At 41.7% G+C, this 26,509-nt stretch overlaps 1 protein-coding gene across 1 annotated transcript in view; it reads left to right on the plus strand.

Annotated features, from left to right (window-relative positions):
- Positions 1-1,468: 1,468 nt before the first annotated feature.
- Positions 1,469-26,509, plus strand: part of LOC116676215 (kinase suppressor of Ras 1-like) — a 72,368-nt gene continuing 47,327 nt past the window's right edge. Inside the window, 2 exon segments of the mRNA XM_032507485.1 lie at positions 1,469-1,767; positions 20,693-20,833. Of these exon segments, the coding sequence (XP_032363376.1) occupies positions 1,576-1,767; positions 20,693-20,833 (333 nt within the window). The 5' untranslated portion in view covers positions 1,469-1,575.

Here is a 26,509-nt window from a genome sequence, read left to right on the forward strand (position 1 = left end):
TGCTACCTTTTACCTGGGTGGATACTCACAGGCTTTTCCGGTGTCACGCCAAAATCTGTGACCCATCAGAATCATAGACAGGATAAGAAATGGACAATGTGACGCCGTTGTTTCTAACGGAGACCGGTGGAGTCTATTATAACTTTTCCGGTGATAACTGAGTGTTACTGTGCAGCCTCCAACTGAGCTTGACGACGTAGATGTGACTTGGGCAACCTGTCTGAAAGTTATCTCAAGAAATCTCAATCATTCCCAGTCTTGCAGAGACAGAGAGCATAGGTATAATGAGATAACATAGGCACAGGCTAATTATTGCTAACTACAATGCTAGTCAACATTAGTAATTAAACCTAAACAGCTCATGTAAGTTCAAACAGCCTGCAAGCTTCTACTACTACTACTCTACTATGCAACAGCAAGTTGCGTGGTTATGACACAATCGTTAGCCTATTTTTACAAAAACGGCTGCTACAGAGTTATAACTTGAGATGCGAGGTAACAGAGCCTTTTATACATTGTCGTGTTTCTTTAGAAATAAACGATGGACAAATTAGTTATTCACAGCCAAAGTGATGTCAAACTGAATGGCAGTCAATGGAATGCTAAAGGCAGGTGAGTGCTAGGTCGCATAAAAATGGCGCCGTAGGAGCTACGCTTTGTCGAGGCCGGCTCACCCACTTGATCAGAATGTGTGCTCTGTAGCGCCGCCTACCTGCCGTAAATCATTTTGTAACTTCGTGGGAAAAAAATCGGACTGGGCAGAGACAAGCGTTCTTTTCACTGTTACTCTCTTTTGCTGTTACAGGTCATTTATGATCATCAGATGGAACATTACACAGTTTCAGAAACATATAAAAGTTACAGTCACAGAAATGCAAACAACCCAGAGTGTTTTTTTTCTCTCCTATCCTGTGTGGTGCACCCAGTGCTGTAGAGATTGCAATGCGAGACTAAAGAAGTGAAATTAATGTTTTGAAGATGCCTGCTTTATAAATCCAAGTTGTTTGGTGCACATTTTCACCATATATTATATTGGCTGTAGGCTATGTTGTTTTAAAATAAATTAATCTTATACTTAAAAAAAGAATTCAAACCAATGTTAATGTTAATGTTAATTGCATCAAGATTGCATTAAATTGTTACCCCAACATGGAATAGAGCTCCCCCTCCCTTACCATACATATTCCCCCTCCACTGACATTTTGTTAGAGAATAACAGATACATTCTCTGTTTTTCATTTCTCATGTAGGCTGTAGGCTAGCTCCATTACATTTTTCGAGTATTCATTTCACTGTATTTTTTTGTATCTCTCTGAGCACTTTAACTTTTTTCAGTGCTTCATAAATCTATTGCCTTAAGTTCTACCCTCAGTGTTGCCTCTATACATGTTTAAGTCGTTGGTTACATTTGTAGGTTGCAGCCGTCTTGTTGTGTCTTCGGTTAGCTCGGGGAAGGAGGCTGTGGGAGACCCAAACGCGGAAACGGTTATGAGACGATGCTGGCTTTAGAGGAAGCAGCAGTGTTCCACTCGTCTTCAGGTCGCTGTGTGACACGACCCGCGCCGATGTAGAGGAATGGACAGAGACACGGCCAGTGGAGACAGCATGGTCCACGGCAGGACAGAAACCGAAGGGGCTCAGGAGGCTCTGCAGCAGTGCCGACTCATCCAGAACCTGGTGGACATCTACCTCTCCAGTCTGCGGGCTCTCAGGACCAGTTGCGCCGCATCCAGCGACTTCACCCGGCGGGAGATCCGCACTTTAGAGGTAGGCTACGGTACGGTAGAGGAAACATGCTGCTCGCGCCCCTGCTCTGGTTCTCGAGTCTTCAACAAGTTATGTGATGGTGTTATGGTAGCTAACGGTACCGCAGACGGTGTGTTAAAAGTCTGCCAGCTTCTTGCTTGTTACACTCCCTTTAGCCTACAAGTAGGCTTGATTGGAAACGGGCGTTTCGCCGTATTCTGTCACCCATTAAATTCTGTCACCTGTCACAGATGTTCACTAAACGTTTTTCTCATTACACAAGAGGCTGCACGCATTTTAATAGGCTATTATTTGTATCTTTTGGTTACCAAAAACGTTCTATTCGTTGCTATGGTGCTAACTTAACTTAACTTAACTTTAAACAGAGTCACAAGTCTGAATGTAGGCCCGTTCCAAAGGGAAGGCTTGAGGTATCTAATGTAGCTAATGTTATTAGCTACTGAATAAGCACAGGTGTGACTAATACAATGAAAAAGGGCTGAATTCCATTTCGCTGCTTCAGTTTCAGGGTGCTGGTATTATGCACGCTGCTGGCTCACTCACTGTCACACTGGCCTGGCCTTGTTAATGTTGTTAATATGCCAACACATATTTTGTCATGTCAGTGGTGTAGGCTAGTCTACGTGGTACGCAGGAATACGCAGTATATTTTTGATATATTTTAAATTGTCATCTGTGTTTTTTTCTTTGCATAGGCAAATTAAATGTATTTTAACCGTGAATTGCAGCATAAAAATGTATCAAAATTCAGCAAATGAAGTCTTTGACACTGAAAATGTCCCTGGGGAAGGGCACCCAGACCCCCCCCCCCCAATCATATAAATAGGCTATACAGTAGCCTACAGTATACCCACTCCAATACAATAGACTACACTACTGGATGTTAGGTCTTGTGTGTCGCTTTACACTATTAAAATCTCTCAAAAAAATACTGTGGTTGCTACCAGCGCAACCTATGAACAGAGTACCAACCTTATTTATTTATTTTGTGCGATTTTAGGCCTTTATTGATAGGACATGTTAGACATGAAAGGGGAGAGGGAGGGGGCGCACGCTCTGCACCCAAGTGTCTTTGCTAGTTTAAGACCGACCCAGTTGTCAATTTTCCATCCAGCGCCCGCACCGTTTAAACGGCAAATGCACCTGTGCCCATCTCGGCGCCCATGGGCGTGCTGGTCTTACAGGAAGGTGTGTTCAGGGGTCTGTTTCAGAAAGCAGGTTTAGTGAAAACTCTCAAGTTTGTTAACCCTGAGATGAGGGACGCTCTGGGTTTTCTTTTTCAGAAAGGGAAGTTAATCAAACCTGAGAGAGGTGGATAACTCCAGCCTGTTTCAGAAAGAGAGGTAACTTAACCTCAGAGTCAGTTACTATGGTAACAGAGCCTGTGGACCTAACCTGGTCGGGAGCAGGTTTTCTTCTCTCAGTCTCCTCCCTCTGACACTGCACTCTTTCATTTCTCCATTCATTCATTCAGTCTGTATCGGGCGCATTTTGGCGCAGTTTGTTATCTGCATGGTTTATTAATGTGTTAGGCAGACTATTGAACATTTCTCAAAACATGTCATTTCCTTTTGTCGACGATCCAGTTGATGAAGAAGCTGTATTACTTGTATTACGGCCGTTGTTGAGATAAATAGAAAAGGATAATTAAGTGGCTTGTGTTTTAAATTAAGTCTGCTACTAAGGGCAATATATAAAAAAAGCATTTTAGATGTCGAGGAAATGTAACGTACGGTTTTGCAAACGGCCAACTTCACCAAACTTATTTTTTCCTGGGCGTGCAAACCGGCAAGCCAGCCGAAGGACTCCAGCATCTGACCACCCCGGGCTTTATCCCGAGGCAGAGAGACGCCAGCTCGGCAGGAAAGTGTATTTTTCTGTCCGATACCCAACTTTCGTTTAAATACTCATTTTCCCCGGGCGCGTGAACGGCCAGCAATACGCCCGAGGGACTCCAGCGTCTGATTACACTGGAGAGATGCCGGCCTGGCCGGAGCCGGGAGGGCAAAGAGCCGCTGAATACGTACTCCTGGAGACAGTCAAAACTGTTGTCACGTAGGCTACTTTGTTTGCAACACTGGAACAACAATCCACAGAGGTTGCCCACAGACAGGCTCCTACCTTAACAGGTAAGCAGATTCACTGTTGCAACCCAAACTTCCTGTTTTTCTCTATGAGGTTGTCTGCACACACGTAACCATAATCCTCAGGTGGAGATCAAACAATCAGTGGTTCCACGCCAGAACAGGTGCTTTATAGAAAATAGTATAGGGCGTGGCCGTGCAAGCCGGTACCTGACCTCAGGGGGGATCACCTCCGTACATATGGAATATGTAACGGTGGAGAGATAGTCTTGATACGACAGAGAACAGAAACAGAGTGAAAGAGATATTGATCTTCATGGTTAATTTCCTGAGCAAGATTATATCTTCTGCTTACTTTTAAGGCAAAGAGTACAACTGTTAATTTGTGCAAGTGATTAGTTTCCGAATCATTGAATAGTATGATTATGAGGGTTTCAGTTCAGAGCAGTGGTCAGTTAATGTATATATTTAGTCTACTGACGCAGTCAGTCGGTCTGCGATTGTCTGCCACACTTTCTCTCGCTGTTTTATCAAAGCGGCCGCGTTTCCTTTTTTACAAATAATGTTTCACGTTATCATACTTCCACAAGAAGCTGCTGCTCACTCTGTATGAAGTATGAACAATGCTTATTCTCCATTTTAGCATCAGTAAATCTGTGATCGACCTCGCGGTCTGTTAAGGAAAGTCGTAAATGCGCATCTATCCGAATTACTTCAGCCTGGCTCGACCTAGTCACTCCTCCTCAGACGGGTTTGGCCGTCGTGAAACGCACCAAGCCAGGCCGCACAGATTAGACTAGGTCAATCCTCGCTTTATTGGTTACCCTGGATTTATAAATTCTGCCTTTGTGAAACGGCCCCCAGGTTAAAAAATGTATAAAAATGGATTTCTTGTCTGATTTTGTGCTGGATGCATGTGAAGCATCAGAGCAGTGTGTTGTGACTGCTGCTCACTCACTCGGGCTGAGCCCTTGTTGTGTACGTGTCTGTGGTAAGAGGCTAAATTAAGCCGTGGCTCTCGCCCACGCATTCTGAGCAGGTCCTGTTTGTCGAGAAAATCAAGTGACGTGAAAGACATTTGGAGACATGCATGCTGCTGTGCTGGGGCTCACTTTACAGCTGGAAGAGCGAGGGCGGTTTGATGTACTAACTGTGGTTCATAGTTTTGACAGTTCCTTTTTTTCTTTTCCTGTCCTTTCATTTACCTCTTAATCGGCCTGTCCCCAGTCCTTCTTTGTGAAGTCATTACTGAAACCCACAGAATGTTAATGTCAGATGTTGCGGATTGGATTTTGGATGAAATTGTGGAAAATGGTGCAGGGACAGGGGACAGTCAAAGGTTCTAGAGTTCAGACAGGGGACAGTCAAAAGTTCAAGATGTCACCCATCAGTTATGTTTTTCACCACTGATAACAATAGGTTCCTCCACACTTTCACAAAGTCACAACAGTGTGTCTGTAAGCTGCTCAGTTACACAGTCTGTCTCAGCACACTACAATAAAATGCAGCTTCAATAAAACACAAAACCAGTGGTGGAACCAAGTACATTTACTCAAGTGCTGTTCTCAAGTACAAATTTGAGGTACTTTGCTTTAGTCTTTTTTTCATGCCAATTTCTACGTCCTACGCTACATTTCAGATATAAATATTGTACTTTTTACTCCCCTACATTCCTCTTACAGCTTTAATTACTTTTCACATTATTTCTGCATCACTTAGTTGATCGACAGAACAGTTTTGATCTTTTATTTTCGAAAATGTAAGGATTTTAATGCATTTTTCCTGATGATACTTACATACTTTTACTTAAGTTAACATTTTTAATGCAGGACTTTTACTTGTAATATGTATTTTTACGGTGTGGTTTTAGAACTTTTACTGAAGTAAAAAATTGGAATATTTCCTCCACCACTGCACAAAACCACCAAAAACATATATAAATAAATGTGAAATATGCATGTAGCAAGTCTTGCTGCCACTGTGGGTTACCCTTTGTTCAAACCACCGCCAAGACATTGGAATCACAAACCAAAATATTCATTTTTTGATTTCTCACATATTTACAACATAAACTCGCACCATGCGCTTCTGGTTGACCGGGGAACTCACGCACAGTCCTCTTGCTCAGAGGCATCACTTCCTGCTGTAGGTGGTGTGTGGCAGCCAGCTGAAGCTTCTTCTTCTTCTTCTTCTTCTTCTTCTTCTTCTTCTTCTTCTTCTTCTTCTTCTTCTTCTTCTTCTTCTTCTTCTTCTTCTTCTTCTTTCTTCTTCTGTGTATTTTAATGTCAGTTTGCATCTATTGCATTGCACTACCGTTAACTACTGGTGTCACATTTCAGCAACAGTTGCCAGCTAGTTACTCAGATTCTGTCCAACAACTCAGCTAAGTTAAAAAACTGCTTTGTTCACCTCCTCCACATTCCAGTATGTTTCCCAATCCAGTTCCCCTCAGTCTACATTTAGTTCAAACATGTTGCACAACCTGTTGAATGTTTCCCCGTGATGAAAAGCGTACCATTTAAGTATGCCCAATTCTCAAACTGGTGATGACTGTCTCCTCTTTCCTATTTCCACCTCCTCTCATTACCGACACACAATTGTGGATGTTATATAAATGTCTTCCCTTTTGTTGTTTCCAGTGTTGTTGCCACTTTTTTTGTATTTCCTTCCACGCAATGAATGTACTTCCGCTCAATTTTCATTTTCCTTCAGTACTCCGTCTGGGTTTGCGGTATATTCGCAGGTTTTCTCCGGCGACTTGCCGTTGCATAGTCGACAAATCACTGTATTATCAGGAGAAGCACGCAGACAGTTTTGACTTGCATCAACTGTTTAGGTTTAATTACTAAAGTTAACTAGCATCTTAGTTAGCATTAATTAGCCTGTGCCTATGTTATCTCCTTACAAATACCTACGCTTTCTGTCTCTGCAAGAGGGAATGATTGAGTTTTCTCTTTGCACAGCTACCAGAAGACTTACAACTTTCAGACACGTTGCTCACGTCACATCTACGTCGTCAAGCTCAGCTGGAGGCTGCGCAGTAACACTCAGCCATCACCGGAAAAGCGCTTCACCGGTCTCCGTCCAGAGCAACGGCTTCTGTTGGTCCATATCTTTAACTGTCTATGGGGTGTGGCCTTGACCCACTGCCATGCTGTGCTTATTTGAAAGCCATAATGTCTCTCTCTTTCTCATGGGCGGGCCAAATTCTCCGGGCAGGCAAAGCAGAGAAACGAGAGGTAACCTTGCTCCTTATGACGTCATAAGGAGCCGATTCCAGAGCGGCTCATCTGAGCTTTCATTTTTCTCAAAGGCAGAGCAGGACACCCAGGACTCGGTTTACAATTATCATCCTTTCTAGCCACTGAGGGACCATAGGCAGGCTGGGGGAACTCATTTTAATGGTAAAATAAAACTCACAAAAGGAACATTTTCATGCCATGGGATCTTTAATAACTGTGTCTATGTTTCCCCTCCTCACTGCTTGCTTGCCTTTCTAGTTCACCCTCTGATTACCCAAAATGCCTATGTGAGCAGGAACCCACATATGTACAATATTAATACCTTGTCTTCTTGTTCTTGCATGTGCTGTTATGATTTCCTGGAGCAAATCCTGTTGACTAGATGTTCCGGATATTAGACTGTACAGGGCAGCTAGAGAGTCACTACAGACTAAGGCCTTTGTTGGTCTACATTCTCCCACCCATTCCAGAGCCATCAATATAGCTCCACTGTAAATACACCTAAAGGTCCCATGACACGGTGCTCTTTGGATGCTTTAATATAGACTTTAGTGGTCCCCTAATACTGTATCTGAAGTCTCCCAAAATTCAGCCTTGGTGCAGAATTACAGCCACTAGAGTCAGTCCCACAGTGAGCTTTTCTTGGTATGTGCCATTTCGGAGTCTGTAGCTTTTGAGGAGGAAGGGGGGGGGGTTAAGGTGGAGGCTGGGGGTGTGGCCTTGACCAACTTTCACTTTGCTCATTTCAAAGCCATGATGTCTCTCTCTCATGGGTGGACCAAATTCTCTGGGTGGGCAAAGCAGCGAAAGGGGACCCATCTGAGCTTTCATTTTCCCAAAGGCAGAGCAGGATACCCAGGGCTCGGTTTACACCTATCACCATTTCTAGCCACTGGGGGACCATAGGCAGGCCGGGGGAACTCATATTAATGTTAAAAACCTCATATAATTTAAGTTTCATGCCATGTGACCTTTAACAATTTTCATGTTCTTCTACAAACTTCCCCTCTGTAACTCAGGACTACAATAGCAGATTTCTTGTTTCTGGATCCTTTGATCCAACTTTGAAAATTTGCACACACTCCTTATATTTAATTTCTTCATATTCATAAAGTTCACACACTAGATCTACTCTCTTTTATTGTCTTGATTTTAACCCTTGTGTTGTCTTCCCGTCAAAATCAAAAATCAACACTTTTGTTGACGCTTTTTAATTGATGTTTTAAACTTTTTCTTACTTTTTTTGTCCCTTTTTTCAACCCTTGATGCTTTTTTCACTTTACTACGTAACACTAACTTATTAACTTTAGTTTTACAGTTATGTTTAGGTAGAATTTATAGGAAATTATACCTATTGTTTGAGTTCGAAAAAGCAGAAATTTAAGAATTATTTAGACTAAAAGTAAAGGAAAGTATGTTGATGGATAATCACAGACTGGAATACTCTATGTCAACTTTTACTCAATACTATTTTGAAACCACTTCAATCTTTTTTTCATATGCTATGAAATTGAATAAGACACCACAAAATGAATGATCTGTACTTGCCAAAGAGCATTGTGTGGAATCAATCTTGTTATTTTGTGAAATTACAATTAGGTAGTTAAAAAAACATCGATATAGGAAAACGGGTCAATTTGACCCGAGGACAACATGAGGGTTAAGCAGTTCCACATCCACATCCTTTATCATCCACACAGGCAACACAGACCAGATTACAGGTTGAGCATATTACAGGTCTCTTGCCTGCCCCGCCCAACCACAACTTCATTTCTCTTCTCTCTCTTTCTCCCAGCAGTTCTGTCATACACTTTTTGCTGGATGAGCCCCTTCATGTCCCCTCAAATGTATCCAGTAATTTGCCCTCAGTTGATGGAGCTCTAATGGCATTTCACCTGCCTCAACTTGCAAGGCACACACTGGTGATGTTCTAACTGCCCCCGACAGGCCCTCAAAGCCCGAACCTGAATCCTATCCAGGCCCACAAGCACAGATTTGGCAGCTGACCCATATACTAAACTTCATAGTCCAACCTGGACCTGATTAGAGATACACATATCAATTATATATATCATTGCTTCAAAGTCAGCTCCCCATTTTACCCCTTACATTTATTTTCCACCTGACTCATGTTCTCTACATGTCAATTCATTCAAAATCTATTCTTAAAAAACGGAAACTCTCTAATTTCTTAAATTAACTTCTATACAATTTAACCTCATTATCTTCTTTAATTCTCTTTTTTGTAAAAAGCATGAACTTTGTTCTCTCCACTGAGAACTTAAATCCCCATTTAATGCCCCATTGTCAAACTCCTTCCTGTATTTTGTTGACTACATGCCCCACATTTCTCCCAGAGTGTAATTAGTCCAACAAGAATCAGTTGAGACCACAAACTCACCTCGCGCTGCTCTAATGAGCTATCCCCACACCTCTCTCCAATGCAGCTGATTTCAAACCACGCTCACCCCCACGATACACTTACACATATGAAGTACACGTGCATACACATACATACAAATTTCATCTAACAGTTGAGAGGGACAATAAACATGACATTTCTCAAGAGCAATTTTATAAAGAATATTTTTGGGGCTTTTCCGCCTTTAATTTTTGACAGGACAATTAGGTAAGAAAGGGAGGGACAAAATACAGGAAATTGTCCCAGATCAGATTCAAACCTTGGACCTCTGTATGGAGGAACAAACCTCTCAGTACCTGTGCGCCTGCTCCACAACTGAGCCAATCCAGCCACACGAGAGCATTTTTTTAGAAGTGACACAGTTTATACATTTAAAATAATACGGTTGTAGGGAATATGTGTAGTTGTGGAAGTCAAGTAAGTAGGCTGGCAAACGATTTTATTCACTTTAAACATTGGATAAAGCTAGTGATTATTTTCTCTAACACAGATAATGCTGAACTAACAAGCCAGCCAGCTCATTGTCTGTGACCAGTGAAGCATGTTGGGTGGAATTAGCAAGTTAGCTAACTAACTATCCAACAAGCTATCTAACAAGCTGCTACCAAACAAGCTAAGTAACGTTAACATTATAATTGCTAAGAAAGAAAATATGGAAAAATATGTTGGCATGACTAATTTATTAATGACACACCATCTGTATTAGAGAAAAGAATCACTTCATCCAATGTTTAAAGTGAATAAAATAGCCTTGTCTACTTAATGGAGTTCCACAACTAACGTTACTAAAGTGATTCAAACTTTGTTCTCTCCCACCCACCCAGCGCCGCCCCTCTTAACCCTTCTGTTGTCTTCCCGTCAAAATTGAAAAGCAACACTTTTATTGATGTTTTTTAATCACTGTTTTGTCATTGTATGTCTTTTTTCATCACTTTTTTTATGTTTGTCACTTTTTTTACGTTTAACACAATGTAACACAAACTTATTAACTTCAGTTTTACAGTTATTTTTTTTGGAATTTATGGCCAATCAGCCTCATTTATAAGAAATTATACCTTATGTTTGAGAAATTAGGAATTATTTAGACTACAATTAAAGGAATGGATGTTGATGGAGAATCACAGACTGGAATATGTCAACTTTTACTCAATACTATTTCAAAACCACTTTTTTTCAAATGCTGTAAAATTAAATAAGACACCCTAAAATTAATGAAAGTAGAGATTTGTACTTGCCGAAGAGCGTTGTGTGGAATCAGTCATGTTATTTTGGGTAATTACAATTGGGTAGTTAAAAAGATCATTGAGATACGAAAATTGGTCAATTTGACCCGTGGACAACATGAGGGTTAACAGCGCTGCTCCCACCGAACTGACTTGTATGTGTAGCAGGCAGCGGAACAAACCACTGGGAGGTGTGGTAGAAATTCTAATACCAAGGTGAGATCTGATATAAAGCTTAATTCAACCTTTCAAGTCTTTTTTAGTATTTATTATTTGCGTAAAGAAGGTTCAGTTCATCATGAGAGCTTGAGAGAATGAGCAAAGAGTCTTGGAGAATCACTTGCTTATTAACCCCCTACAAGCCGACAGCAGCAGGGAGGAGGTAAAATGAAGAGCCCTTCGTAGGTATCTGACTATCAGTCCATCTGACCTCTGACCTCCAAGATCAAAATCAGATCAAAATAGGAGTTAGAGAAAAGCCAGTCTCTGCACTTTAGATAAACAGAAGAACATAACGTTAGGCCACCAGGGTCCAAAACAGAGGTAAAGAGTTCACACAGCTAAAAAAAACAAAAACAAAAAGTCAATAGTATGATATGTTAATAGACAAATGTGTGATTTTCCAGCTGACTGCTTCTGCTGCTATTGGATAGGAGGTTGTTGAGCGTGGAGTTGTGGGCGTGAAAACCAAAACTAAAGCTTGGAGCACTAAAGAAACCTTGTTTAGTGCAACTTTATCACAAGGATTTACTCTAACTGAACCCCAAAACTGAGCTCAAACCAAAAGGTTGTAATGGCAACTTTGTGTTATATGACAAAATTATCTATTTTTTAGTATTGCTACAAAACAATGGTGTCACTAAACATAGGATAGAGTACATACATATATTTGCTGTAGTTCATTTATTGACTACTTTCCCTTGGACTGAGTGTCTACTTGTGGCACTTGGCACGCACTGACTCAGATGATTAACAAGTAGACACAAATAGAAATTTATTAATAAATAAATAAATAACAAACGCACATTTTTATTGTTTGTAGTAATTGCCATCATTATACAAGTGTTTCCTATACATATATTCAATTCAAAAAACATATCTTCAATTGCTGCATTCACACCTGCCCAAACGAATTGCAAGGGGGAAATATACTACATCTAGAACTAAATGAGGCAGGTGTGAAAGCACCCTTAGTGTATATTTGTGGTGTTGTATTTTTGGGTTTGAGTCATGACTAGTTGAGCAGAGTTGGCACCCCTGTGCTCATAATTGTTGCAGCGCCATGTCTCCCTGCTTGGCTTCACAGCACTGGGTGCTGACCCTGCTCTGTGCACCCGTCTTCTGTCAGATGTAGCTCTTTGTTCATGCAGACATGGATCCAGAACCATCAGGTTTGGTGCTAAACAGCTGGTCCAGTGATACCGGCAGTGCAGTGAAGATGTAGATGAAATGACAGATGAACGTAATTTATGTGAGGTTCCAAGTTCTGCAGAGATGAACTAAGCTGAGTGAATGGGACTAACAGATGAAGCCAACATTACGGTGGAACCTTTTCACCATGTGAGGCTGTTAACGTAGGAAGGCAGTCTATGCAAAGTGTTGATCATAGTCAGGAAAACCCCATGTGGTTTCCTAACTGCCTGCTTTTGTTTTCTCTCATCTTATTTTCCTCTCTCTCTCTCTCTCTCTCTCTCTCTCTCTCTCTCTCTCTCTCTCTCTCTCTCTCTTTGTTATAGCTGTAGTCCTACACAAAGTCATGTTGATGATTAGTTTAGACAACTGTTGATGTATTTCAAACAAATAAATGATGAAGTCCTTAATTAATTGTGAATATGACACCTGTTTGTAGTTGTTAACGTTTAAATGAGAGGCATGTTTTTGGCATTTATGTTTTCCATTGAATACCTTGGGTCTAGAGCCACACTACGGTTACAGGTTGTATGGTTATTGGGATGACAATGTTTTAAGTTGTTTATTGTCATATGCACAACAATTACAGTAAGGCATACAGTGGCAATTAAACTATTTGATCTCAGGCTCTTAAGTTAGTTAGAACATAAGGCAAAATAGTGCAGCAGCTACAAAATACGAATATTCTCTCTCTCTCCTCTCTCTCTCTCTCTCTCTCTTCTCTCTCTCTCTCTCTCTCTCCCTCTGTGTCAATTCCTTTTTCAGTTCAATTAGCTTTATTGGCATGTTTTAGTATTTCTGCATTTTGCTGGAAAAAAGTTTGTGAATCGGTCCCAAGCTTAAAAATAACTGTTTTTAGCCAGCCCAAGAATTCTAGCAACCTGTTGTTTAATCCATCAAAGATCCATCAGCATTTAGACCTTCATGTGTAGTATGGTTTCGAGATGTTTATCGTATCCAGCGGCTAAAAGACAACTGCTAACACTATAACTGAGGCTCGTTGAGACACAATGTCAAGGAGACCTGGACAATAAGGCACTGAGATCTTTTACAGCTGTTCAGAAAAACCACACAGCTGCTGTGAGAGAGCACAGCAAGCATCGGTGTCTGTTTAGAAGGGCCCTCCTTTTAGGCCAAGCCCTCATGTGACCACAGGGTTTCCACGGTGTCTGTCACTATAGCAGTGACAGGCTGATGCTGCGGTGAGAAAACAGTCTGTGTGTTCCCCCAGACGAGGAGTATTTATAGAATACACTGTCAGCTGGACAATAGATGACAGTAAGCAGAGCTGAGGGTGACGTAAAGGCACAGCAGCACACCTTTTAAAGTTCTGAAATGTATGTTTGTGTGTGTGTGTGTGTGTGTGTGTGTGTGTGTGTGTATATATATATGTGTGTAAATATACACAGTTGTGCTCATACGTTTACATGCCCATGTTTAAGTTGACTAAAAAGAGGAATAAAAAAATCATGTTTTGGAAATTAATCTTAATGCCTTAATTAAAAATTAGGTAAAATCCAACCTTTAAGGACATCGATTTTCTCTGTGAATGAATAATGTATTGTAAATAAATAAATGTTCTTCCTTAAAATAGAAGGGGCATAAGTATACACACTCCTATGTTGAATTCCCATAGAGGCAGGCACATTTTTATTTTTAAAGGCCAGTTATTTTATGGATTCAGGATACTATGCATCCTGATAAAATTCCCTTGGCCTTTGGAATTAAAATAGCCCCCCCCCCCCCACATCATCACATACCCTTCACCATACATAGAGATTGGCATGGGATACTTTCCATAAAATCATTTCTCAATGCAAACCAAACCAACTATTAGTCTAACTGAAATAACACCATGCCAATCTCTGCCAAGAGATTCCCACCCCTAATTATCGGCCGTTTTTTGGCAGTTTGCAGATTATCTGTATCGGCGTTTTATTTGCCTAATAATAAATAAAGTCAATTAAATAAAAAATGTGCTACTTAGGCTCGGCTATAGCTCTGTGACTGTCCCTCTGCTTCGGTTTCACTCACCACTGAGTCTGACTTAATGTCCCCCCCCACAACACTATCTGACTCTCTTTTAACGGGCATGATGTTGAAAGTTTTTAATTTGTTAAATAATTGCTTAAAGCATTTAAACAAAGTTTTGTGTTGAAGTTTGTAACATTCCAAAATCTTAATTTATATTTAAAGATTTTCATTTTTACTGTAAATGCATATTGGTTCCAAATATGGGTTATCGGTCTCATTAACTACTAACAAGTATCGGTCTTGAAAAACCAGTATTGGTCAATCCCTACTTATAGCACATATATAATAATGCTAATATAATAATACTGTATTCATATAGTATTTTATCCAACTCCTTAGATGTTGGGACATCAAGTGACAATGCCACATACTGATCTAGATATTCACTCTGTATTGACCACAGATGAAAATGTCTCACATTGACCAAGAATTACATTTTTTCCTAGTCTTTTAGATAGTACATCTCTGTGGTGAAGCCTGAGCGTTTCGTTGCTATCACATGTGTTAATTATTTCAAGAGTTTTCTGAGAAATCATTTCAGATTAGTGTGGAAGTCTTAGACCAAATCTGAAATCTGCAGTGAAGTCTCCTCACTCTGCATTAAATGACCTGCTACAATATTTATTAAATATTCTATTTGTGTAGCCTACATGTCAGTAAAGATTACTCTTAGTGCCATGATAGTCCTAAATGTTGTCTAAAAATGACAGGTTTCAAAAGTTGTATCAGGAATGATCAGCCTCAGTGTCAGAATAGCATCCATCAGCCTTCATAAACGTACATGCAGTTTCAATCCGGCTCATGAGGCGGCGTCACACTTACTTTGACAGTTTGATTGACGGTTTAACAGCAGACTGATGTAGACCACCACAGTCAGGGGATTTCCTCACACTGAAGTCTCATTTCTCACTACTGCTTTCTCACGCTACACTTGACATTTATGGTTTATATAACAAGCAGGGCAAGGTTTGTTTTGAAATGATGTGTCCTGTAACTTAAGTTAGTGTCTCACACAGAGCTTGAAATAAAGACCTGAGCAATTAGTTACAGAAGTAGAGACCCTCAATGAACAAAATGGAAAATACATCACCATTGTATTGATATATTAGACTAGATATCATCTTAAATTATGGATATTCTAATTTGTGATATGACACAAGTGTTGTCTTTTCCGTGGTTTAAAGTCTATATTATAGTGAAGTGATGTGATTTTCTGAACTTACCAGAATTTTCTAGCTGTTATATTGTTTTGCCTTTTCACATTATTGATAATTATTTACCTAAACTCTCATTGTGTTAATATTTTGTGAAAGCACCTATAGTCAACCCTACAATATCACTGCAATATTGACATTGATGTATTTTGTCAAAAATATTGTGATATTTTCTCCATATGGCCCAGCTTAAACAATACCAACTGTTAGGGAATACATTCAGTATGTAACAACACTGAAGTGTGTCTAATTTCTGTCAAGTAACTATACTCCTACTTGGGAGGAGATTGTAGTCAGACAAAGACATGGAAGACAAAGACAAAGGAGTCATCTCAGGTGTCTTTGTGGGAGGCTACGCGGGAAGTTGACTTGATATCCTCTTGATATCAGATATCTTACATACACTGCTCAGTGTTTTAATCTGGAAATGTGCTGCTTCTCCAATCCTGTTTGTGTATCCTCTCGGAGATACTACAATCCACTCATAAGTTCGCAACCATTCCGCAATCCAACCTTTCTTAACCATCCCACCCGTTCCACTCACACTCAACACATTGTTGGAGGTAGCCTGTGGAACTGCCAGTCTGCTACTTGCAAGACTGAGTTAATCTCTGGCTTCGCCTGCAATCCCTTAACTTCCTTGTTCTCACTGAGACCTGATTTACACCAACCAACAGATCCACCCCTGCTGCTCTCTCTTCCGCCTACTCTTTCACCCACACACCCAGACCTACTGGTCGGGGTGGGGGGACAGGCCTACTCATTAACCCAAAGTTCCACCGTTCACTCCACTCTCTTTTGAACTTCATGCTGTTACCATAACTCATCGGGTACAACTGATCATTGTTGTTACCAACCATCCACCAGGTCCTCTGGGAGAGTTTTTGGAAGAGCTGTATGTCCTTCTTTCAAACATCCCTGAAACTGGCCCTCCGCTGGTACTTCTGGGCAACGTCAACATCCAGACAGAGAAGTCAGCTGCCTTTTTACATCTTCTATCTTCTTTTGCCCTCTCACTCTGGCCTTCCCCACCCACTCACAAAGCTGACAACAATCTAGATCTCCTATTCACCAGAAACTGCTCTACATCCAACCTCGCTGTTACTCCACTCCATACCTCAGACCAGTTCTTCATCTCTTACTCTCTTCCAGGCTCACAACTATATCTCAAGCAATATTATACCTGTCCACCGCAATATTAGTTCACTCTCTCTTTCTTCTCTGGCATTATCTACTTTATGAACCCTCCCTCCATTTGACTCTTTCTTACTCATGCCAATGCTGCCACAAACTCTCTTCTCTACTCTATCCTCCTCCCTTGACTCTCTCTGCCCTCTTACATCACGGCAGACTTGCAAGTCCTCCCCAGGTCCGTGGTTATCTGACTCAGTGTGCACTGAAAAGATCTGTATGGGCAGCGGAAAGGAAATGGGGGAAATCTAACCACCCAGATGATCTGCTTACAATCTCTTCTTTCCTCCTTCGCTGCCTCTATTTCTGGAGCAAAAAGCTCTTTTTATCAAACCAAAATTTAATCTTCTTTCTCCAACCCCCACATTTTTTTCCCATCTTCTCTAACCTCTTAGATTACCCCAGTCCACCTCCCTCCTCCCTCCCACCAACCCACTTTGTCAACTACTTTAAAAAAAATAATAGATGACATACACTCCTTATTCTTCACCACACTTCCTAAAATCATCTTACCATCCACCACATCCAGTACTCTTACCACTTTCACCCCTCCAGCTCCGAATCAAATTCTTACTTTGATTACCTCCCCCGCCCAACCACCTGCCCCCTTGATCCTATCCTTTCTCACCTTCTCCAGTCTATTGCTCCTGACCTTCTTTCTTTCCTTACACATCTCATCAATATCTCCTCATCAACTGGCTGTTTCCCCAACACAAGAGTGACACCGCTACTAAAAAACAACAACACTTGACTCGTCTTAGGTAAATAACTACAGACCCGTCCCCCTTCTTCCATTTCTATCCAAAACTCTTAAGCGTGCAATTTAAAATCAACTCTTTACCTATCTCCACCAGAACAACCTTCTTGATCCCCACCAGTCTGGCTTTATGGCTGGCCACTCGAGAGAAACTGCCTTCCTTGCTGTCACTGAGCAACTTCACATTGCCAGAACAACCTCTCTCTCTTCCGTCATTATCCTTCTGGACCTTTCTGCTGCCTTCGACACAGTGAACCACCAGATCTTTATTTCGACACTCCAGGATCTGGGTGTTTCAGGCTCTGTGAACTCTTTGCTTGCATCTTACTTGACAAATCGAAACTACCGGGTAACTTGGAGAAGATCTACCTCAAAACTGTGCCCACTCAAAACTGGGGTTCCTCAGGGATCAGTCCTGGACCACCTCCTCTTCTCTCTCTACACCAACTCTCACAGCTTCTCTTATCACAGCTATGCAGATGACACCCAGCTAATTCTCTCCTGTCTGGAGTCTGAAATGCAAGTAGCAGCACAAATCTCAGCCTGTCTGACTGACATGACCACACACCATCTGAAACTCAACCTTGACAAGACTGAGCTCCTTTTCTTCCAGGGAAGGGCTCTCGTACCCAGGACCTATCTATAACAAATGGCAACTCTGTGGTAGTCCCCACCCAGACTGCTAGAAACCTGGGTGTGACACTTGAAGACCAACTCTCTTTCACTGCCAACATTGATGCAACTACCCGATCGTTTAGATACATGCTGCATAACATCAGAAGGATCCGGCTCAGGTTCTGGTTCAGGCTCTAGTCATCTCACATCTAGACTACTGCAACTCCATCCTGACTGGCCTGCCTGCATGTGCCATTCGGCCCCTGCAGCTCATTCAGAAGCAGCTTGTCTTGTCTTCAACCACCTTAAGTTCTCTCACACTACACTACTTTCTTTACTGGTTACCAATTGCTGTCCGCATCCGCTTCAAGACACTAGTACTTGCATACAGGGCCATGAACGGATCAGCCCCAGCATACATCCAGGACATGGTCAAACCCTATACCCCAACCTGCCCACTAGGGATGAGCCGAGTACTCTGCTGAAACGAGTATCCGGTACGGATAAAGCACTTTTGCCGAGTACAAGTATTATACGAGTAATGCGAGTCAATATCTGTACTCGGATTGGATAAAACTCCTCACTGACAGTGTCTGCGTTCTGTGATAGGCTAGTCACAGTGCTAGTCACAGCGCCCTCCCCTACACTTTTCTGTGATAGGCTAGTGCCAGCGCCCCTCCCTACACACCCAGATTCCTTCTGATGCTGTGTGCCGGTCCGCTCACTCGCACAGAGAACACGGAGAAGTGAACAGCTCTCTCCCCTTCAGGTCTGCGGGGCTTTTCCGTTAATATTTAGGGTTTCTTCAGCTTCAGGTTTGTTTTATACTTCGGTTTGAACTAGTACCTAGTAACCAGGAGACTTCTGGTAACGTGGGGTTTGTTCAGACATGTTTTTTTTTTAAACTGCCTGCTGGCTCTAACCAGTTTTTTGAGTGTCTGAAACTTTCTTGCTGTGTTTTGTAAAAAAAATAAAAGGTAGTTGTGGTATAAATAAATAATATTACAAATTAAGATACCCACACAAACACATTCCAACCCCCCCGCCCCTCTCTCTCTCTCTCTTTGTTTCTCTCTCGCTCTCTCTCTCTGTATCTCTTACTTACTCACAGACACACAGACACACACACTCACACATACTTGGTGTGAAAATAAAAAAGAACCAAAAAAAAAAGGTTATCACACTGATCATGGAAAAATTAAAAGTTAAAAAAAGAAAGTTATATTGAGTATGAAAACTCTTGTTCATTACATTTTACTTAATAATTGCAACCGCATTGTTGTATTTATTGTTGCAAAAGTTATATAGTTTGTTTGTTACCATGACAACACCATTGATCTGAAGCTTGATGCTGTCATGTAAATAGTTTTCTAATCAGCAATAAATATAACAGTTTCTGATCAACCCATATCAATTGCATGCTTAAAATAACATACCGGTTAAAGCCCCGCCCATTTCAAGACAACCCGACCCACTTCCGGGTTAAATCTGCCCACTTCCGGGTTAGGCCCCGCCCAGTCCGAGTACAGATACGGATACAGATAATTCATGTGGTAAACAGATACAGATACAGATACAGATAATGCTGTACTCGCTCATCCCTACTGCCCACTCCTCTCTGCATCAGCCAACCTGCTTGCTGCCCCCTCACAGCGAGGCAGAACTAATCACTCAACGGAATCCCTACTGTTTGCTGTCCTGGCTCCCAACTGAGGAGGAAAAAAACAAACAACAAAAATGTCTCTTTGTAGTTTTGTTCATCTAAAGCTAATATACTTGCACTTACTACCTGTTGTCTGGAGTTTGCTTCTGGGTTGAAAGCACTTAATCGGAAGACGCTTTGGATAAAAACGTCAGCTAAATGACCCATCCATCCATCTTCGACCGCTTATCCGGTATCGGGTCGCGGGGGCAGCAGCTCCAGTAGGGGACCCCAAACTTCCCTTTCCCGAGCCACATCAACTAGCTCCGACTGGGGGATCCCGAGGCGTTCCCAGGCCAGGTTGGAGATATAATCTCTCCACCTAGTCCTGGGTCTTCCCCGAGGTCTCCTCCCAGTTGGACGTGCCTGGAATACCTCCCTAGGGAGGCGCCCAGGAGGCATCCTTACCAGATGCCCGAACCACCTCAACTGGCTCCTTTCAACGCGAAGGAGCAGCGGCTCTACTCCGAGCTCCTCTCGGATGACTGAGCTTCTCACCCTATCTCTAAGGGAGACGCCAGCCACCCTCCTGAGGAAACCCATTTCGGCCGCTTGTACCCTTGATCTCGTTCTTTCGGTCATGACCCAGCCTTCATGACCATAGGTGAGGGTAGGAACGAAAATTGCCCGCTAGATCGAGAGCTTTGCCTTCTGGCTCAGCTCTCTTTTCGTCACAACGGTGCGATAAACAGAATGTAATACCGCACCAGCTGCTCCGATTCTCCGACCAATCTCACGCTCCATGGTCCCCTCACTCGCGAACAAGACCCCAAGGTACTTAAACTCCTTCACTTGAGGTAAGGACTCCATCCCTACCCGGAGAGAGCACTCCATCGGTTTCCTGCTGAGAACCATGGCCTCAGATTTAGAGGTGCTGATCCTCATCCCAGCCGCTTCACACTCGGCTGCGAACCGATCCAGTGAGTGCTAAATGACATGTAATGTAATGTAATGGTGTTTCTGCTAGTGAAGTGCTGGTTCCATGACACCAGTTTGTGAAGCTGTCTATGTTGTGTTGGCCTCCCCTACAGGTGAAGCTGACCCACTACATGTGGACCCAGCTGCAGTGGAAGCAGAGGGTACCAGAGAGGGAGAGACCTGAAGCTCTGTGTGGATACCCGAGACTGGAGGACTGGCTCCTAACAGCTGATCTCACACCACAATTCATACAGGTGTGTGCGTGTGTGTGTGCGTGTGTGTGTGTGTGTGTGTGTGTGTAGATTTGTTTTGCTTGTCTGCATTTTAGCGGAACAGTCTGTCCTTTATAAAGAAAACATATTCATTAGCATCGACCCCCTCTTGCATATATTTAGTTTTATATTTAATATATAATATTTCAAAGCATTTCAAATATGAATATATTTGATTGAAATGTAACTGCAATTTTGCATTGAAACGTATTTAAAAAAGTGAGAAAGCAGCATTCCAAGAACATCTGCAAACATTACCTGCACTAATCCACCTTCCACCTTCCCTTCCTCTCTCTCTGCCACCCTCAAACACACACACGCAAGTGCGCACGCACACACACACACACACACACACACACACACACACACACACACACACACACACACACACACACACACACACACACACACACACACACACACAGACCACAAACACATGCATGCCTCACTGCTGATGGCAAAGCAACCAGGCTGTCAATCTCACGCTCAAGATATCATGATTAGAGGCCTTCACACCATTTTAAACAGACCAGTGGAAATCCTACCCAGATTATTTCACTAAAAAGAGGACCTGATCCGATTAGATCTGAGGATAATTAGTCCCAGTCCATAATTTTTAACACTTTATCACTGAGTGTTAGACAAGACTCATATGCTGTACATCACAATGCTGCACTAAGTGCAACTTGCACAAACAAAGGTTTTACTTTTACTTATTTATATATATATATATATAAATATATATATACACAGTATATATATAACTTTACTTGTATTTATACATACTATTTAAGTAGTTAGAACTTCTTTTGAACATAGCCATGCTGAGAAATCCAGAGAGAGTTGTGAAGCTGATAGTCTTAATTAGCTTTGTAGCAACCCATTTGGCAACGGCTTTAATGTAACGGATGTTTATTAATATCAAAAAGTTAAGCACTACAGCTTTAAGTAGTCTGATCACACTGCCATACTTGCATTTCTTAATGAGAATAACTCTACTTATCAATTAATGTTAATAAGACAAAGGAACTGACTATCATCACACACACACACACCACATTTCCTTCAATCCCATTTCCATCAATGGGGAGACAGTTGATTGGCAGGTTGACAGTTTCAAATGCCTTGCACTTACACTGGACAATACACCCAGTTTGGACTCACACACCACTGAGACAAACACTGCCAACAAAGATTCTCTGCCATTTACAAACTTTAGGCACTCTGTTGCCCCCCCCCCACCACCTTCTGTTACTGCTTTACAAAAGTCCATAATACTCTACTGCCTACTCACTGTTTTCTCCCCATGCTGTCTGTTTCCAAAAAGGAACAAGTTGTTACATATTGCTTAGGACCCCAGTTTCTGGTTTTCTCCCCTCTGTCATAGTCATAATAATCATAATCATCTGTTTTCTGTACAAATGCATTTATGTTGTATTTAAATGTATTTTTGCTCTGGAGGCATATAAGGTGCAATCTCTGGAAACAAATTTTACTTTTTCGGATAATGAAATCCATCCATCCACCCTCTGGTTGGATCTGTCCTCCAGATATTTACAAATCCTAGTCACTTTAACTGTATAGATGAGTGCTTGTGTGGACCAAAAACATGTGCATCTTCAAAGGTTTAGGAAGGAGCAATTCCTCCTTCTAAAAGACTTTGGATACATGTTGATTAGAAATGGAATGAAAACTCAAAGCATCTCTCTTTGAATAATTAAAAGGCCTTTGTTGTGATGGGATAGTCTTGTTAGACCTAAAAACAAACTTTATTCCACAAATGGGGGATTTTTAACATATGACATGATGTGTGGCATAAAGAGGGTGTACATATTTAAAATCACCAGTAGAGGGTGTTTATTTGCCAACAATATTCACCAAAGCTGAATTAAAGAGCAACATAGTGAATGGAAACCATAGCAATGGTTACAGAGCCCAAAAACAAAAGAAGCAGTAAAATCTAGGTCCTTGTTTAGGCCTGGCTGTGTAGCATCCAAAAGTCTTCCTGTTGATTAAGATTCTTTTGTCTCTACCTATTGTATGGAAGATGGGTTGTGGTCAATGCAAAAAGGCTTCTAGTGTGTATGGTGTCCAGATAGTGTCTAGCCATAGGGTAGTTTACAATCCCTGTGCCAATGGAATATTTGTGTCCTGCCAGAATGTTCTGCAAACGTCTTTGTGTTCTTCCAGTGGCGACATTCTAACCTGTACATCACGAAGGAGATTTTACAGTTTAGGAAATTAATGGTGAAGCCCTTCTGCAACGTAAAATATATAAATGTATTGGTCTGAATTACAGTTGTGCAGTGGTAACGATGGTTACGCTTATGGGACCCTTGGGTTTTGGCCCAACCTTGTTTGGTTTGTGTTAGGTTGAAGATGGCTGTGTACCAGTTTATCTTGCAGAGTAGAGCATCTCCTGAGACACATTTTTGGGGGTTCAGGGAAGGTCTGACTCAGGCTGCGTCTAAAATTCCACACCAACAAACTATTTAGTAGCTACAATAGTATGTGAGATTTTTTTGTTGACCAAAACCTATAGTACAGTATGCAAATTACATACTATTTTCTGTAAAGTATTACAGTACGCCGGCATAAATATCCCACAATGCAATGTGGTAGTAACAACAACGTTCATAACAGACAAACAGAGAGAAACCAAGGCTCTCTGTAACGTCAAACAAACTCTGATTTACATTTATACATATTTAAAAAAAACAACTGTTGGTCTAGTTATTCACCTCATTCAGCAAGTTAAGCGTTATCTGGCAATGCCGCAAGGGTTACCATGGTTGAACGTTCCCAATGGCAAGGGGGCTCTCAGGAAGTGATGTTGAAAATTACAACTCAGTGCGTCCAAAAGATAAACACTACTGTTTATTTACACAAAAGTACAGTATGTGGAATGATAGTATACATGTTGAGTATATAGTACAAAGGAGGAGATTTTAGATGCGACCTGTTTCTCAATAACAGCCCATTTCCTAGTTCTTGGCATTTTGATATCGGTTCTAATTTGGAACCAGGTTTCAATTCCCAAAACGGTTTTTGAGTTATTAAGTTATTTCCAGCTTGTAATATGCATTCTGACATCTTTCACTGTAATAAATGTACCTACATTTCCCATATGAAAGCAGTCCCTAATCCAAACTAGGATAGAATGTTTGCAATTTAACTTGTTGTTTTTCATCTTACATTCTTACACAATCTTACATTCTTTGACAGTTGTACGACTTAGATGACCTGACTGTTATGTTGACAGTAGTGTTGGTTGGACAGAGTCCTGCGGTGTTTGGAAAAGCAGCAGCCAGACCGCTTTTTGTGATGAGCACTCACCCAAACTAGAATGTGTTGAGTCAGCTGCTCTGCAAGCCTCTGTCCCTCCCCACTTTGCTATTTATACACACCCAAACCAGCCTCTGCACATACCAACACACACACACAAACACACACAAGCGTATGCGCGCACACGCGCGCGCGCACGCACACACACACACACACACACACACACACAGCTCGGCAGACTTGAAAGCGCGTTGTAAACAATAGTGAAGACAAACACTGGAGGCAGGGGCAGAGTCGTGCCTCAGGCTGACTCAGTTTTTTTTCTGCCACTGTGTTGAGGAGGAAATGACAGGTGGGCTCAGACACACAGCAGCACACAGACGCTCAGGCTGACGGGAGCCGCTAGGCTTTCACCAACCTCACAGAATCACATGTAGGACGCTGAGGTAAGACTATCGGGCAACGATGAATTCAACTTTTTTCGGTTGCACTTTTCTTTGGATGCATACTTATTTTACCCTAGTGCCGACAGGTCTTACACCAAACAAACTTTTAAGGGATTCCACTGTTGCAGACAAATTTCCAATATGGGAATGAAATCATGAGTGTTCTGCCAGAGTTGTGTCGCTCCCGTTTCAATCGTTTGGTGCAATATGGTCATAAACTAGTCAATGTTTTCCCCGTCTGGACGTTCTGACGAAATCCAACATGTTGGATATTAGTTTGAAGTCTTGGTAGGAAAATCTTCTGGTATGTGACATTATGCCAGATTTTCTTTGGATGTGAGATGGTGTCAGACTTTAGTTTTTTCAGAGTTGTGTAGTGTATGGTAGGCATTAGGGGGTTAAAAACTAAGTCCCAAGGAGGGAAGTTTATTGTTGCTCTGAGAAAAGGGCCTTGTTTTTGTGTGGTCCTCTGGTAAATACACCATATACTAGTAAGGAAGTTCCCATACAAAGAGATGGATCATTTAAAACCAGTTGTTGTCTTCCATTGTCACCATGCAGACCTCAGTCCTTCTGTGAACTTGGCGTCTATGTTCTAATTGCATGTGTCTGTCAAAGTGACATTGTTCTGTTTCACCACTAGTTTAGAGTGATATATGTGTTGTTTTGTTTGGATGACACATGCTTTATGTATTATAGGCTTCTGAGTTGCATGCAGGTTGTTACAGTGCCTCAGTCTGTGAAACATCTGGCCACTTCCTAAACAACATTAAAATATCAAAATTTAAATTACAAATGCAGTTCTTGTTACTGTGCTGTACTCTATATTATGTTATTGGATCATTATTATTGATTGAGTAATGTGTCTCTGAGCGCTGCCAAAATGCTTCTGACCTACACTCAAAACTGTACATGAACGCATCCTGTGTAGACACACACAGAGCAATGAAGCTGCTGCTCTGCTAACGTGCTGTTCACGCTATGCCTGTTATGCTCGCTGGCTCACATATTCCAAACCTTCTCAGATTTTTTGTGTGAAATGTTTTTTTTGTTTGTTTCAAGCACTGGAACACATTTTTATCCGTAGTCATAGTGGCAACTCTCAGACAGCTTGAGAGGATATTTAACTGTTTACGGTTGGCGCTGCAATTTCAGACAGGAGAACCAATCAAAAGCATCAAACCAAGCCTGGGTTGCACACACATACAGAGGCTCAGTCCTCGACACAGTGTTCGCGGGTTTGGTTCCGACTTATGGCCCTTTGCTGCACGTCGTTCCCCCTCTCTCTCCTCTTTCGTGTCTTAGCTGTCCTATCTAATAAAGTCCTAAAATGCCCCCAAAAATTATAAAAGGACAAAAAAATAAAAAAGAACAGCACCACAGTTTACTAAACAGCTGTGGCTGGAAATGGCAAAAGAGCTTGTGCACATGAAAAACATGCAAAGCAACAAAATGAATGTTATTCTACATACAGTATAGCCTAGCTTTTTACATTGTGCATATTTCCTATAAAACACTCACTGGCACAGAACAAGCAAAAACCCAGAAGCAGAACTTTTAAATAACCCTAAGTGTTTATTTACTCCATTATTACCGGCAGAGACGAGACCAGAAGGCAAACTTAACCAACAGGGACCAGGCAGGGAATCAGAGGTTCAGTCAGGCAGGATCAGGGATCAGGTTTGAATGCTGGAGAGTTAGCGGAATGCTGAAACACAGTCTGGCAACTGAGTAATGAAAGTTGGCTGCTATAGACTACTGAAGAAATCAGGGAAATGGAAGTAGGTAAGCTAGGAACAGGTGGTAGCAAGTAGTGGAGCTAGTGGGAAAGAGGCTGGGTCTGAAATGGAAAGAAAACCAAGCCGAATGGTGGCGGATCAGGGAGGATTCCTGACAACGCCTCCTGTGTAGACACATAGATACTTTC

The sequence above is a fragment of the Etheostoma spectabile genome, chromosome 3, assembly GCF_008692095.1.
Source record: "Etheostoma spectabile isolate EspeVRDwgs_2016 chromosome 3, UIUC_Espe_1.0, whole genome shotgun sequence".
Lineage (NCBI taxonomy): Eukaryota > Metazoa > Chordata > Actinopteri > Perciformes > Percidae > Etheostoma > Etheostoma spectabile.